At 39.0% G+C, this 12,195-nt stretch overlaps 1 protein-coding gene across 1 annotated transcript in view; it reads left to right on the forward strand.

The window, feature by feature from the left end:
- The window catches only part of CNTNAP5 (contactin associated protein family member 5), a 284,130-nt gene that overhangs the window by 125,007 nt on the left and 146,928 nt on the right, over positions 1-12,195 (forward strand). Inside the window, exons 4-5 of the mRNA XM_051786918.1 lie at positions 2,058-2,205; positions 9,867-10,070. Coding sequence (XP_051642878.1) covers positions 2,058-2,205; positions 9,867-10,070 — 352 coding nt within the window. The remainder of the gene's footprint in view (positions 1-2,057; positions 2,206-9,866; positions 10,071-12,195) is intronic.

Consider the following 12,195-nt stretch of genomic DNA (forward strand, 5'->3'; position numbering starts at 1 on the left):
AGCAAAGCTTTGAGGACAATTGAGATAGCCAAATTTTTTGCTCTTTTTGACCTGATAATCTCCTAATAAAAATAATTTTATGGGTCTGTCATGGATTAACCCCAGCCATTAACTGAGCCCCTCACAGCTGTTTACTCTCCCCCCTTCCCCCCCCTTCTGGTGGGATGGGGGAGAGAACTGGAAGATTAAAAGTGAGAAAGCTTGTGGGTTGAGATAAAGACTGTTAAATAGGTAAAGCAGAAGACACAAACCCACAGGCAAACAGAAGAGGAACACCTTCCTGTGCCTCCCCAACCTTCTCTCTGTTCGAGTTGTGTGAGGACCAGAAAAGGCCTTGACTCTGTAAGCTCTGCTCAGCAATGATTAACACATCTCTGTATTATCAACACTGTTTGCACCACAAATCCAAAGCATAGTCCCATGCAAGCTACCATGAAGAAAATTCAGCCAAAACCAGCACAAGATCACATGTTTTGAAGGGTTGCCCTTCACTGACATATCTGGGATTGTGAGAGATCATTTCAGTAAAATTGTTCTTCTTCAGAGGCAAGCAATAACAGCAATGAAATGCAAAGAATGTTTTAGGAAGTGAGATGTATACAGTCTTTTGCATATATTCATGACTGGGTGGAAAATAAGGCTTCTTGTATGTATAAGAGAATTTTCCCAGATTACAGGTTTTAAGCTGAAATGAAATAAATATGGTATGGTTTTGAAGGATTGTGCCTTAGAAATGTTCCAGGATATTTTTTTATCAAATATATATATATATGATAATGTTCTAATAAAACAATTGAATGCTGGTTTTATTAAAAAAGGAATACGCTGAATTTGAAGTTTTACACCATCTGTAATACACATTTGGAAAAAGGTTAGAATGCTTTCATTTGAGTAAATATTTAAACAGTTGGGAATTAGTCCTTTTATTTCTGAGTGGAGATGAAACCCCTAAGGTCTTTAACTCATCCTTCAGCCATCAGAAATGAATTGTAGGTCTTCTTTAATGGGTTTATTCCAATTTTTGGTCACAGTTGCATTATGTAAGTGAATGGTGCCAGTTTTTGAACTGCAGAAACATTTAAAACTGGTACAACTTTTTGTGATGAAATTTTATACTTACAAAGCAAAGGACCTCTTTTACAAATATAGCTCTCCTGTGAGATTATTTTTTTTGTAAATTCTGTCTTTGTTTTTCATGTTTTGCAAAATTTCAGTCCTAACTGAGTTACTCAAATGTTCTGAAGGTTGCAGGAAGTCTATTATATTCCTGGACCAATATTAGAGAGTAAGGGTGTAAAGGTGAACTGAAAATTATTCAGGCAGGAATACAGCTTGGATGTTTGTCTTAAGGCTTGTCTTTGCAATCCCTTGGTTATTCTTCATCCATGAGAGAATTTGCTCTTGTTAAGTGATAATTCTAAATAGGGTCATTAATTTTGACTTGCAGTTGCAGGCAACTAATCAAATAGGTAAGTAAAAAAGTTGAATGACTATTGTTGGAAGCTTTAACTCTCTCAGGTACAAACACAGTCAAATGTACTGACTCAGGCTTTCATTTCTTCCTGTGTCTTGCTTGAGTTTTCTGTTGAATATCTATATATACACAGTTCTGTTCATCTTCCCAGGCTGTGGACAACCTCAGTGGCTTGTGACCATCATTTGCTATCCACGAAGGCACCAAAGGCTAAATCTGGCCTTGTCCTTCACTGTGCTGAGGGGACTCTGGGTATTTATAATGGAGTATTATAATGTACAGGGATATCCTGGGCTGGAATAAATCGTGCAGCACCTTCTGTAGCATCCCCATCTACAGCCTGCTTTTGTAACTCCCTGTATACATCCCCCTACTGTGCTGAGGTGCTCTGCATGCTGCTGTCTCCCTCCCTCCATAAGAGATGCAGCAATTAGAAGAAAACTTGACAATCAATTTAAATAATTTTGAGTAATTAGTGAGACTGAGAGGTGAGAAGAGGGGTGGCAGCTCACAGGCTTCAATTCAGAGTGCTGCATTCACTTCTCATTGCTAAATGTCTCACCAAGGCTCTCTGTCCTTCCAGGTTTTCACAGGGAACAGCAACGCTGACAGTGTGGTTCACCACAAGCTGCTGCACTCCATGAAAGCTCGCTTCCTGCGCTTCGTCCCTCTGAAGTGGAATGTTGGTGGGCAGATAGGGCTGAGAGTTGAGGCATTCGGCTGCTCCTATAGTAAGTGGCTACATCTTAACCCACATTTTTCTCAAAGAGCTTTTTGTTGATGCTGGTAGTGCTGTTGAAAGAGTGCAGTACAATTTTTATGAGTTAGAATGTAATGTGAAATGCATTTGACATCATTAATTTTTTCAGTAGTTGTTCTTGCCTTTCTGCTCCGGGATGTGCAGGCCCATCAAGCTCAGCTGCTGAAGCTTTCTCAGAGCTGAGCCCACCACAGAGCAATTTGCTGCTTCTTGCAAGTGCAAGGCAGTCAGATGCTGCAAAACCTCCCACCCCACTGGAGGACACAAAGCTAATTGGGATCTTTGTAGGGCTATATTTGTTTAAACTATTCAGTTTTGTTTTTAAGGCACGTTAACTAGTTGTTGAGGGAAGTGCTGTGGATTGTGAAGCTAATACTTGTATTTGAGGCTGATGATTTCATAGCTCCAGAGTGCAGAGAAATCTGCTGCTGCTCTAACTGCCTTTGCATGAGTACTTTCTTTGGCCACCATGTGATGATGATCCTTTAAGACATGGTCTGTAGTGCTTTGTCACATGGGCTCTGGAGCAGCCTATAAATGTGTCTGCCGTGGGGCATTTTGGCAACATGTCTTGGTATAGTGCTTCAGATGTATGACCTGTCACCATGGAATAGTGTGAATGTAAAGAAAAAGAAAGCAAAACAGAAGTTCACACATGAGGAAACACAAGTCCAGTTGGTATTTATTTCTCAGGTGACTCTAGTTTTATTTGTGAAATGGTCAAATGTGACTTGAGACACTGCTAGAGACAGGTGAGATATTGCTGGGGGAGAGTTCAGAGAATTAACAGCGTTTTACCAGTAATTTCACTGTGGTGTGGCACAAGTCACCATCATTTGACACTATTGTACTGGTGCCCCTCCTCATTTAGCTTAGTCCTTATCTGTTCTTGCCAGGTGCAGAGAGAGGTTGTGAGAGAATAAGCATAAACATATTTGGGAGACAAATTCATCTGAGCAGAATCAAAGAGAAAAGTTTGTTAAACTTTTTGATTCACGATACCACCTAAGGAGTCCCTCTGCTGTGCCTTTTGCAACCAGACCTGTCTATCTCATATTGGCATTTTTAGCCACCAGCGCACTTGTAGCAAATGTGGGTAAAGCCCTTCCCAAGCCTTTGTTCGCAAAGCCTAGCCATGAATGAATGAACATGATCCCACTGAACAGAGACACAGCTCCAGGACTCTTAGTGGCCTCATCACTGCACTCAGATCTTAGGACTGATTCACAGGGTTTCACAGGAAGATCCTTGTTATGGTCTGTGTGTAGGTCTGTAAGATCCATTCGGCCTCTTTTAAATGCTGCTTCTCCACTTACTTTGATGCTCAGGCACTGGAGGCTATCATTTAAGTACAGACCTGGTCTAGATGCTTTGTCATTAGGGCAAGAGACTTTTTCCAGGTGAACCAGTGAATATGTGAACTGAAACCTATAATTCAAAATCAACTGCCCTTGATGACAATTTCAAAGCTGCCATCTAATCTCTTTTCAAGAGCTTTCTTCTGTTAATGATACCCAAATCTCTGCAGTTAAGAGTATAGCCCAAACAGACCAGGAACAAATAGAACTTGAACTGCAAGTTGAAACTTTTGTGGCTGAATTCGTTCTGGTGTTAGTCCATGTGATATACTACAGGAGCACTACTTTCATGTCGCATCAGTTGTATTTTATATGATACAAAGTAGATTTCAGAGTCACTCATAGGCTGAATTGCCTTGTGCTATCATCTAAGTTTTATCTTTGTCCTGTACCCTGCAGTTACAGGAAATAAAAGTGCTTGTGCAGAATTAAGGTATGAGATTAAAGAAAAGAAATAAAGGGCTTCATAAAAGTTTTACAGAGTGTTGCAATATTTATTCCATTTATATAAATGTGCCATTCAAATTTCTCTCTGGCAAATTGCATAGGACAAGCAATACCTGTTTCACAAGATTTGCTTTCACCATCTTGGCTATTTCTAACCCAGACACTACTGCACTGTACAAAAGATGTTTGGTCATTTATAAAATGTCAACTTTAGTGTTATAATGACAGAATATCTGCTCCTGAGCTGCACTTAGGTAACTGCATTTTGTAATGTACTGTTGATAGCACGCAGACTCATTCACCATGTTCAATTCTAGCACAAGAAATATATTAATAATCTTAAAAAAAGTTTTTAAAAATTACAAAACCCAAATTACTAGAGACAGGCTGTTGAACAAGCCAGGAAGGAAACTGAGCTTAAAGAACTATCCTGAATGTGCACAATCTTCATGCAAGTGTCTGTATGTATATGAAAGAAGGTCCATCTGTAAGAGCCTAATTCCCAGTCATGCCCAATTCTCTTTGAGCTGTTGGAATGACTTAAAGGCTTTTATAGGTAAAAAAACACTGAGTATTTGATTGTAAGTCCACTGAAGTTGAAGGAAGGATTTACCACAGCATTTTAGTTTTGGATGCAGTCTTAAAGTGTGAGGTAAAAATGAGAATATGTTCATGGAGAACACGTGAATAAAATTTTTCACAAATGTACGTGTGTGATTGTGGGGTCATTTCTGCCTCTAAGTCTGGTTGTAGAAGCAAAGTGAAATTCAGATGATGCTGGACTACCTACTGTCCATTCCACCTTACAAGCAAAAGTTGCCTCTGAAACACAACACTCAGTCTGAAAACAAAGTTGTTTTTTATTGATATCTGGGGCAGAAAACTGCAGAAATAGTTTTCATTTACAGGTGAGCTGAAAATCATTTTTGTGTGAATGGCAGCATTCATTGGTTGGCTGAAACAGAAGTCTGGGGACATGGGCAGATTAGACTATGTGAATGTCTTGTGGTGCTGCACATCTGCTAAACCCTGAAACTACATCCAAACATGCAGCTGAGCACCTGGCTGTGATACACCAGGGTGTGCAAAATAGTATGTGGTTCCTTGGGTGGTCTCTGCTCGCATCAGCTCCTTTTTGACCTTGCATATTTGAGTAGATGCTGACAGCTGTAGGAGAGTTTTGTGGCTTCACTGCTGCTTTTTAGGTGAATGTGACAGTGTTGTGGCATCTGAAGGCTCTGTTATCTGTGTTTTCTGTGTGTGACTGCCCTCTGCTCAGGAAGTCCCAGGAACACAATCTTGTCCTAATTTTTGCAAATGCAGCTCTCAGTGATGACTGTTTTGTAGGGGGCATGTGGAAGGCATCAGGTCTTGTAGGTCACCAAATGTTCTGCCAGGACACAGCAACAAAATAAACTGAGGAATCATGCTATGTGCATTAGATGCCAAAGTGGCTAACTTAACATGTGATGGCACTTGCCATTGCTTATTGCTCCTGTTGCTCGTGCTAGAAACAATTTACTATGAATTCATTCTCAAAACCTCCCTGTCAAACAACAAGCTTTGTTGCTTTATTTTTTTTCTTTTAACCTTTTCCCTTTTTCTTTTCACTCTTTAATTGGGTGCCAATTGACATTGTTTATTTGGCATACAAAACATGTTTTTAACAGTAAAGTTATCTCAGACTGTAATTATGCCTGATTCTATCCTATACAGATCAAAGTTCCTGTGAGTAAAGCTCTCCAAGACCCTCGTATAAGCTGGAATTCACAGATAATATGTGCTAATTGTTGTACACTTTCTTACAGAGAAAGCATATGTTTAAATGAACATTAACTACATTTATTAAAAATTCCTGTAAAGATTCCATCTTGCATCCTCAAAATAGGTACTGAAATAGGAAGATGACCTTGATCTGAAAACATATCGATGTTTCTTGTTCAGAAAAGGATTTATGATGAATTAAATGGAAAGTTCCATGCAGAAGTGTGTGTAAGCTGTCCCTTTGCAGTAGTTGGTTCAACAGTGTGATTGTAACAGATAAGCAGAGCTGCAGCAGAGGATGTGCTCAGACAAATGGCAAACCAATTGCTTTTGATGCTGGAGGTGGCAAGGGGTGACAAGTATAACTTTATACTTGGGAAAAGTCTTGTTAGCTTAGCACAGGAAAAAAAATCTGCTGACACAATTGCTTTTATAGAATAAGATATATAGCTGCATTGAAGATGCTGATCATATTCTATAACTGGTTAACAGCATCAGCAGAATTGGGTGTATGTTCACTTAATAGACTGGGATACTACAGGAGAAAGAAACAATGATAGGCTGTGAGACGGTGTCTTTTGCTTTTGAGAGCAAAGTTCTTCATTTGCCGTTCAGGACTCTGATTTCTCATATTTTGCTGTCATTGCTTTAGGGAATATGATCTGATATTGTGCTTTTTGATAAAATGGCATTTTTACTGGATCTGTTTTCTTTCTCTTTTTCTTCTTCTTTTTTTTTCCCCACCTTCTTCCATTCTCTCCTTTGTCTTCCTATGAGATGGAAAAGAACTCATTGCGGAGAACTGCTTAACATCTCATTGTCATTGACAAGTAGTGTTTGTAATCAAATGCATAAGGTAAATACCCAAACAATTGCTTACCAAGAAGCATAGATCTGTGATAGGGATAAAGCTGCATAGCAGAGCAGTCACCTCTGAAGTGCGTGTTCCATGTTCATCCCTTGGGTTGCTTGTCTGAGAGGGATTTGGAGAGGGAGGTAGAGATTGCTTTGGGGTCACTCAAGCCAGTAAGCCATGACCGGCCAGAGGAGACATCTGTTCAGACCAGGAGCAGTCCTTTTCCCTTCTGCCAGAAGTTAAATCAGCGGTGGAAGTGCAAGACCAAAAATTCTTATCTCGCATGGCAACTGTTCCTAAAGTTATTCCTGTTGTAGAATATCTTTGCTACGTAAGTGTTCACATTTTCCAAAATCACTAAGAGGACTGTCTCTTTTAGTATGAATGACCTCTCTGCTGGGAGCAGACTGCTGCACAAGTAAACTCTATGCTCTCATATTGCTCCCAGCCTGTCAACAGCCTTGTTGATGAGGACAGTGTAGAAAAGACCCAGACTGAGTAAAATCTGTCTTCAGGGAGCTTAAGTAAGCCAGCAGGCAGTGCAGAATGAAATCACATGTTGTGTTTTAGTTTGTTATTACTACAGTCTTTCTGAAAATTGAAACATTTCTGATCCTCATTTTCTTGCTGCAAGTGGATTATGGACATACATGGACTAAATAAACACTAAGTAAACACTAAGCAGGTTTTCTGGAGTGGCTGTTTTTAACAAGAAGTCAAAGATTTGTTGTCATGTAGACTGCCACTAACGACTTTTCCCTGCAGGATTAGCATTTATCTGACATCTTTAGCATTTATCTGACATCTTCCCATTCAGGGCTATTTATTGGTCAGGGTGCTCACAACAGATAATTAGTGGAGGAGAACTTTTCAGAAGCAGGTTTTCCTTTGTGTTATACCCTGTAAATGTCAGTAGTAGAGCTCTTCAAGAAATCATATTATTCTGTGCCTTAGTGGAGAGTTAAGAACACGGACTGAACTGTGTGAATTGAGACTGGTCGAAGTCTTGGATCTTAAGAAGAAGAAATAAGGGCTGTTCTTAGGGCAACATTGAATCAGTGCACCCTTACTCTTACAGTATCTTTGTTTTTGAGAGATGGGAGGAAAATCAACTTTTAACTGCAAAATGCTCTGGAAATCAAAGACTGTAAATTCTTTATAAGCTATTTCCTAACTCCTGCCTGTGTTAAGATGGAACCATTTTTATAGTACACTTGTGATTTACTTTAAACAAATTGAAGCATTTAATGTACTTAGGGGAAATTCATAAAAAACTAAACTAAAAATTTAATTACCGTTATAGAAACTGGCATTCAAGGTGTCAATAGAGAGAAATCAGAAATTCTGAAGGAGCAGTTTCTGAACACCTAATTCAGAAGTTAAAAACAATAAAAGCAGATGGTATGAATATTCATGATACTTCCTAAACTAGAAACTGTTCCACAAATTATGCTAAACAGCATGTTACAATTCTACCATCACAGATAAGAAATTGGTCTTAGTTTATTCTGGAGTGAACTTTCTACAGGATTTAGTTTCTTTGTAGTTTTATTCTCGTAAAAAATAATCAGTTGCCTTCTGATTTGGAATGAAGTCAGTTTTGGAGTCACAGAATTTTGCATCAAATTTAAATGTTGAGCTCCCTGCAATGTTTGTAAGTGTGCCATCAAACTTCTGTACAAACTGTCATACTGACAGGCAGAAGTTTTTGATGGTAGTTTCCATGGTAACAAATCATTAAGAGGTGTTTTATTTTTTGAGCTTATAATAGTTTTTAATTGCAAACCTCTTTAAATTTTGGTCCAGTTAAAAAAAAAAAAAGGGGAAAAAAAAGTGTGACCCCACCCCCCGGTCCTATTATTTCTGTTTTGTAAGAGGAGAAGATAAAACTACTGTTAATGCCTAAAAGGACAGAAGAACTCTCAAGGGAGATTAGGTGACTTAAATCACTGACTTTAATCACAATACAGTTGCTGAATGGAATCCTTGATTGTATGGACCTTTCAGTTATTTTTCAGAAGGAAGTGGAAAACTCATAGTTTTGGGTTATCATTAAAACATGTGGTTTGCAAAAAAAAGGTAGTCTATGCTCTTTCTTCTTGGATACTAGGAAGGTATTATTTGTCTTTGTGCATGTATCCCAGCAGTTATGTGGCTTAGTAAACCTCTGGTCAGATTTTTCATTGTCTGGCATTATTAATTTTTAATATTTTTCTTAACAACAGGAAATACCAATTGACAAAGTTATCATTTACAAGTAGGTATTTTATGTGTCAAACTGCCGTTGGATAGAAATTGGAATGGAATTTATGTATGTCAGATGTTTGTATACAACCTATTAATTAAAAGTATTTAAAGGTACCTAAAATGTTCTGGTTATATATACACATATATATCTTAGAAATTTATTAAAAAATACATTTTGCTTAAAAGACCACTTTATAAAGTGAAGAGAGTACTGCCGGCTACTGCTGCCAAAGAAAATATTAATTGCAATTGAGGAATTGAAGGTTTGTTTCCTACCACAGTGATTGGGTTTTTAGAGGCTGAGAGAAGGGGAAAATATGTTTCTAATGTGATTTTCAAAGGTGTATAATCAGTTTAGATGCCCACTTCCCATGAAATCCTTTCAAAAGCTTTTTGAATTGATATTTGACTATTCCTGCCAGCCTACTCAATTTGCATGCAGAAACATGGTTGATAAATGCCCATCACAAGCAAGCAGCCAACCTTCAGAGGCTAAGATAATGCTTATTTGAGTGCAGAGATGGGTGCAGTCATGGCTGACATGCAGGACCAGATCAACAGACACTTGTGAAGCTACGAAAGTGGAGTGAGTACTGAAGTGTTTAAACTAATGAATAACATTCTGAATGTAGTTGACATGAACAGCAAACGTGGCAAGGAATGCTCTCAAAATCTGAATATGATGGAAGGCACCTCTTATGTTCCAAAAAGTTAAATGAGACAGAAGTCTTGCATGCGGAAGGCAAACACAGAGGAGTTCTGGTTTTATCCTAGTGTTCCCTTTCCCCAGAGAGAGGGAGAGGACTGGAAATGGATGAGCTGTGGTTGCCCAAATAACTCATATGTCCTGTGGATAAATGCTTATGACAATACCTGGCTCCAAGGCGTCTTTGAAAGATTCTGAAAAAAATACAGTCCCTCTCCTGATGCTGCCCCTCCTTGTCATTTTCTTTCTTCCAGAGTCAGATATTGCAGACTTCGATGGCAGAAGTTCACTTCTCTACAGGTTCAATCAGAAGCTTATGAGCACATTCAAAGATGTGGTTTCCTTGAAGTTCAAGAGCATGCAGGGGGATGGAGTCTTATTCCATGGAGAAGGACAGCGTGGAGACTACATTACCTTGGAACTTCAGAAAGGGAAGCTCTCCTTGCACATCAACCTGGGTAAGGGTAATTAGGGTTATTGGTTTGCATGTTACTGAACAAGGACTGTCTTGGTTTGTTTTTATAAATCTATTGTTTCTGTTAGACAGTATCTGTAAGCTCTAGCTGACATCAACATAACATGCTACATGCCTTAGACAGCTCATGGCTAAAATAGCGCTTGGAAAAGTTGAGAGAGGAAGCAAAAGAGAATAGATTTGACTGATGTCATGCAGGACATGGTAGCTGAACCAAGAAGGTACCTTGGCTCTTCTGACTAGTGCTGACCAAGGCTGAACTGCTCAGTGACTACTTTTGACCTTTGCTGATGCTTTCAGGCAGCGATTTAAAACAAAAAACAACAAAAAAACCCATGAAAAGTTCTGATTCTTTCCCTACCTCCTTTTTTCGGTTGTTGTTGTTTTGTTGGTTTTTTTTTTTTTTTTTTGGGGGGGGGGTGTATTATTTTTATGAATAGCATTCCCAGGAAGTTTGATTTGGAGCACAAAAGGTTTATTTTTGGTTTGTGTCTAATTTTTTTCCATTCACTCATTGATTCAGAACTGAGCTGAGAATACAGAATTTTAATGAAAACATTCTGGTTGAAAGATTGTGCACACTGTTACAACTTTCCTTCCTGAAAACTATGAATAGCTGTAAGGCCATCACCGTATGATCATGTTGGATAAGAGTGACAGATGAAAGGCTGGCTTAATTTCTCCCTGTAAAAGGATGCTTGATTTTTTTCCTGATTAATACACTAAAGCACTTCGATAGTGGCAGGAGCTACTGCAGTAGGAATTATCATACTCCCTCTCCCAGCCTTCTTGCAGAATCTTCACAAGCTTCATCTGTGGGTGACCCGTGGCACTGGCCTCAGCAGTCTCTAATGACTCATATTTCTCATAGTGAGGGGTTTGAGTTAGGCACTTTTCCCCTTGTGCTTAATTATGTTTGTTTTAAAAGTCAGTAACGATTTTCCACAGCTGTTGGACTTTATTTTAACATAAGCTCATTAATTGTTTAGTCTCCAATTTGTGTTTTCTTTCTTTTTTTTTTTTTCATCAAAGAGTAGAAATGATAATGCAGCATTTTTTTGATTTGGGATTTGAATGTTATGTGGACCAAGTAGCTGCAACCTGAACCTCTGAATGTGGGAATCTTTGAGTCTATTGATTTGTTCTCCTCTTACAAATGTTTCATATTAGGATAAGAATATAGTACTCTTAATTATATTATGTAACTTCTTCCAAGGAGAAACTGTTATGAATACGTATTCAGAGATGAGTTGTTTTTTTTTTTTCTTCACCCGTAGCCCCAAATATACAGTTTTAGCCATTTTAAGTTCTCTGTGTGCATTCATATGTCATGAGCAAGGGTTTTGATATCTGCCCTTGAATCTTCTTGCAGCTTGCCTGGCAGTGTTGGAGCATGTATTCTCTCCATTCTGCCGGAATATCAAAAAGGATACATACTCCCTTTCAATGAGAGGCTCTGAAGTGTTCAGATGTGTAGCCAGCTGGAAAACACAAGAGTGCTTGAAATTATTGAGTTAAAGCTTAAATATTTTTATGATTCTTGATCTATACTTTTGGAGATCTGGGCCAGGTTTAAGAACGTTTTTGAACTGAACAAAACACTTTGCACTCTTTCTGCCTCACTGACTTGTGCCTTTCTTTTTTTCTGTGAAAATGGACAGGTGCAATTTTCTTGTTAAAATACAGAAAGCACATAGTTGACAGTCAAGTGGCAGGAGTGGTCTCTTAATGTGACTAGGCAGGAGATTTTGGTGCTGTGTGAAGGAAGCTCTTAAACCACAGGGGCCTCAAATACATGGCAGAACCAAGAGTACAAGGCAGAGCAGTTATCCCACATGCGGCAATGTGTGGGTGCAGCATCCCTACCACCTCCTGGTTCACCACAGGGATTTCAAGGCAAAAAAAACGTGTGCCTGTGGGCATACACACATATATGTGAATAAGAGGCCCAAAGAATCTAAGGCAATCTTTGGAAAGGGCTGTTTCCAATGGGCAGAGCTCCAGTTTGCATCTGGGAGCTCTGCTGTTTTCTCCTCTTGAGTTCCCAGGCTTCAGTTAAAGGGCCTGGAGGTAACTCTGGTCTCTTCTGCCTGTCTATGCCACTCCAG

Source organism: Manacus candei, unplaced genomic scaffold (genome assembly GCF_025592945.1).
Source record: "Manacus candei isolate 608988 ecotype Guabito, Panama unplaced genomic scaffold, ASM2559294v1 h1tg000023l, whole genome shotgun sequence".
NCBI lineage: Eukaryota > Metazoa > Chordata > Aves > Passeriformes > Pipridae > Manacus > Manacus candei.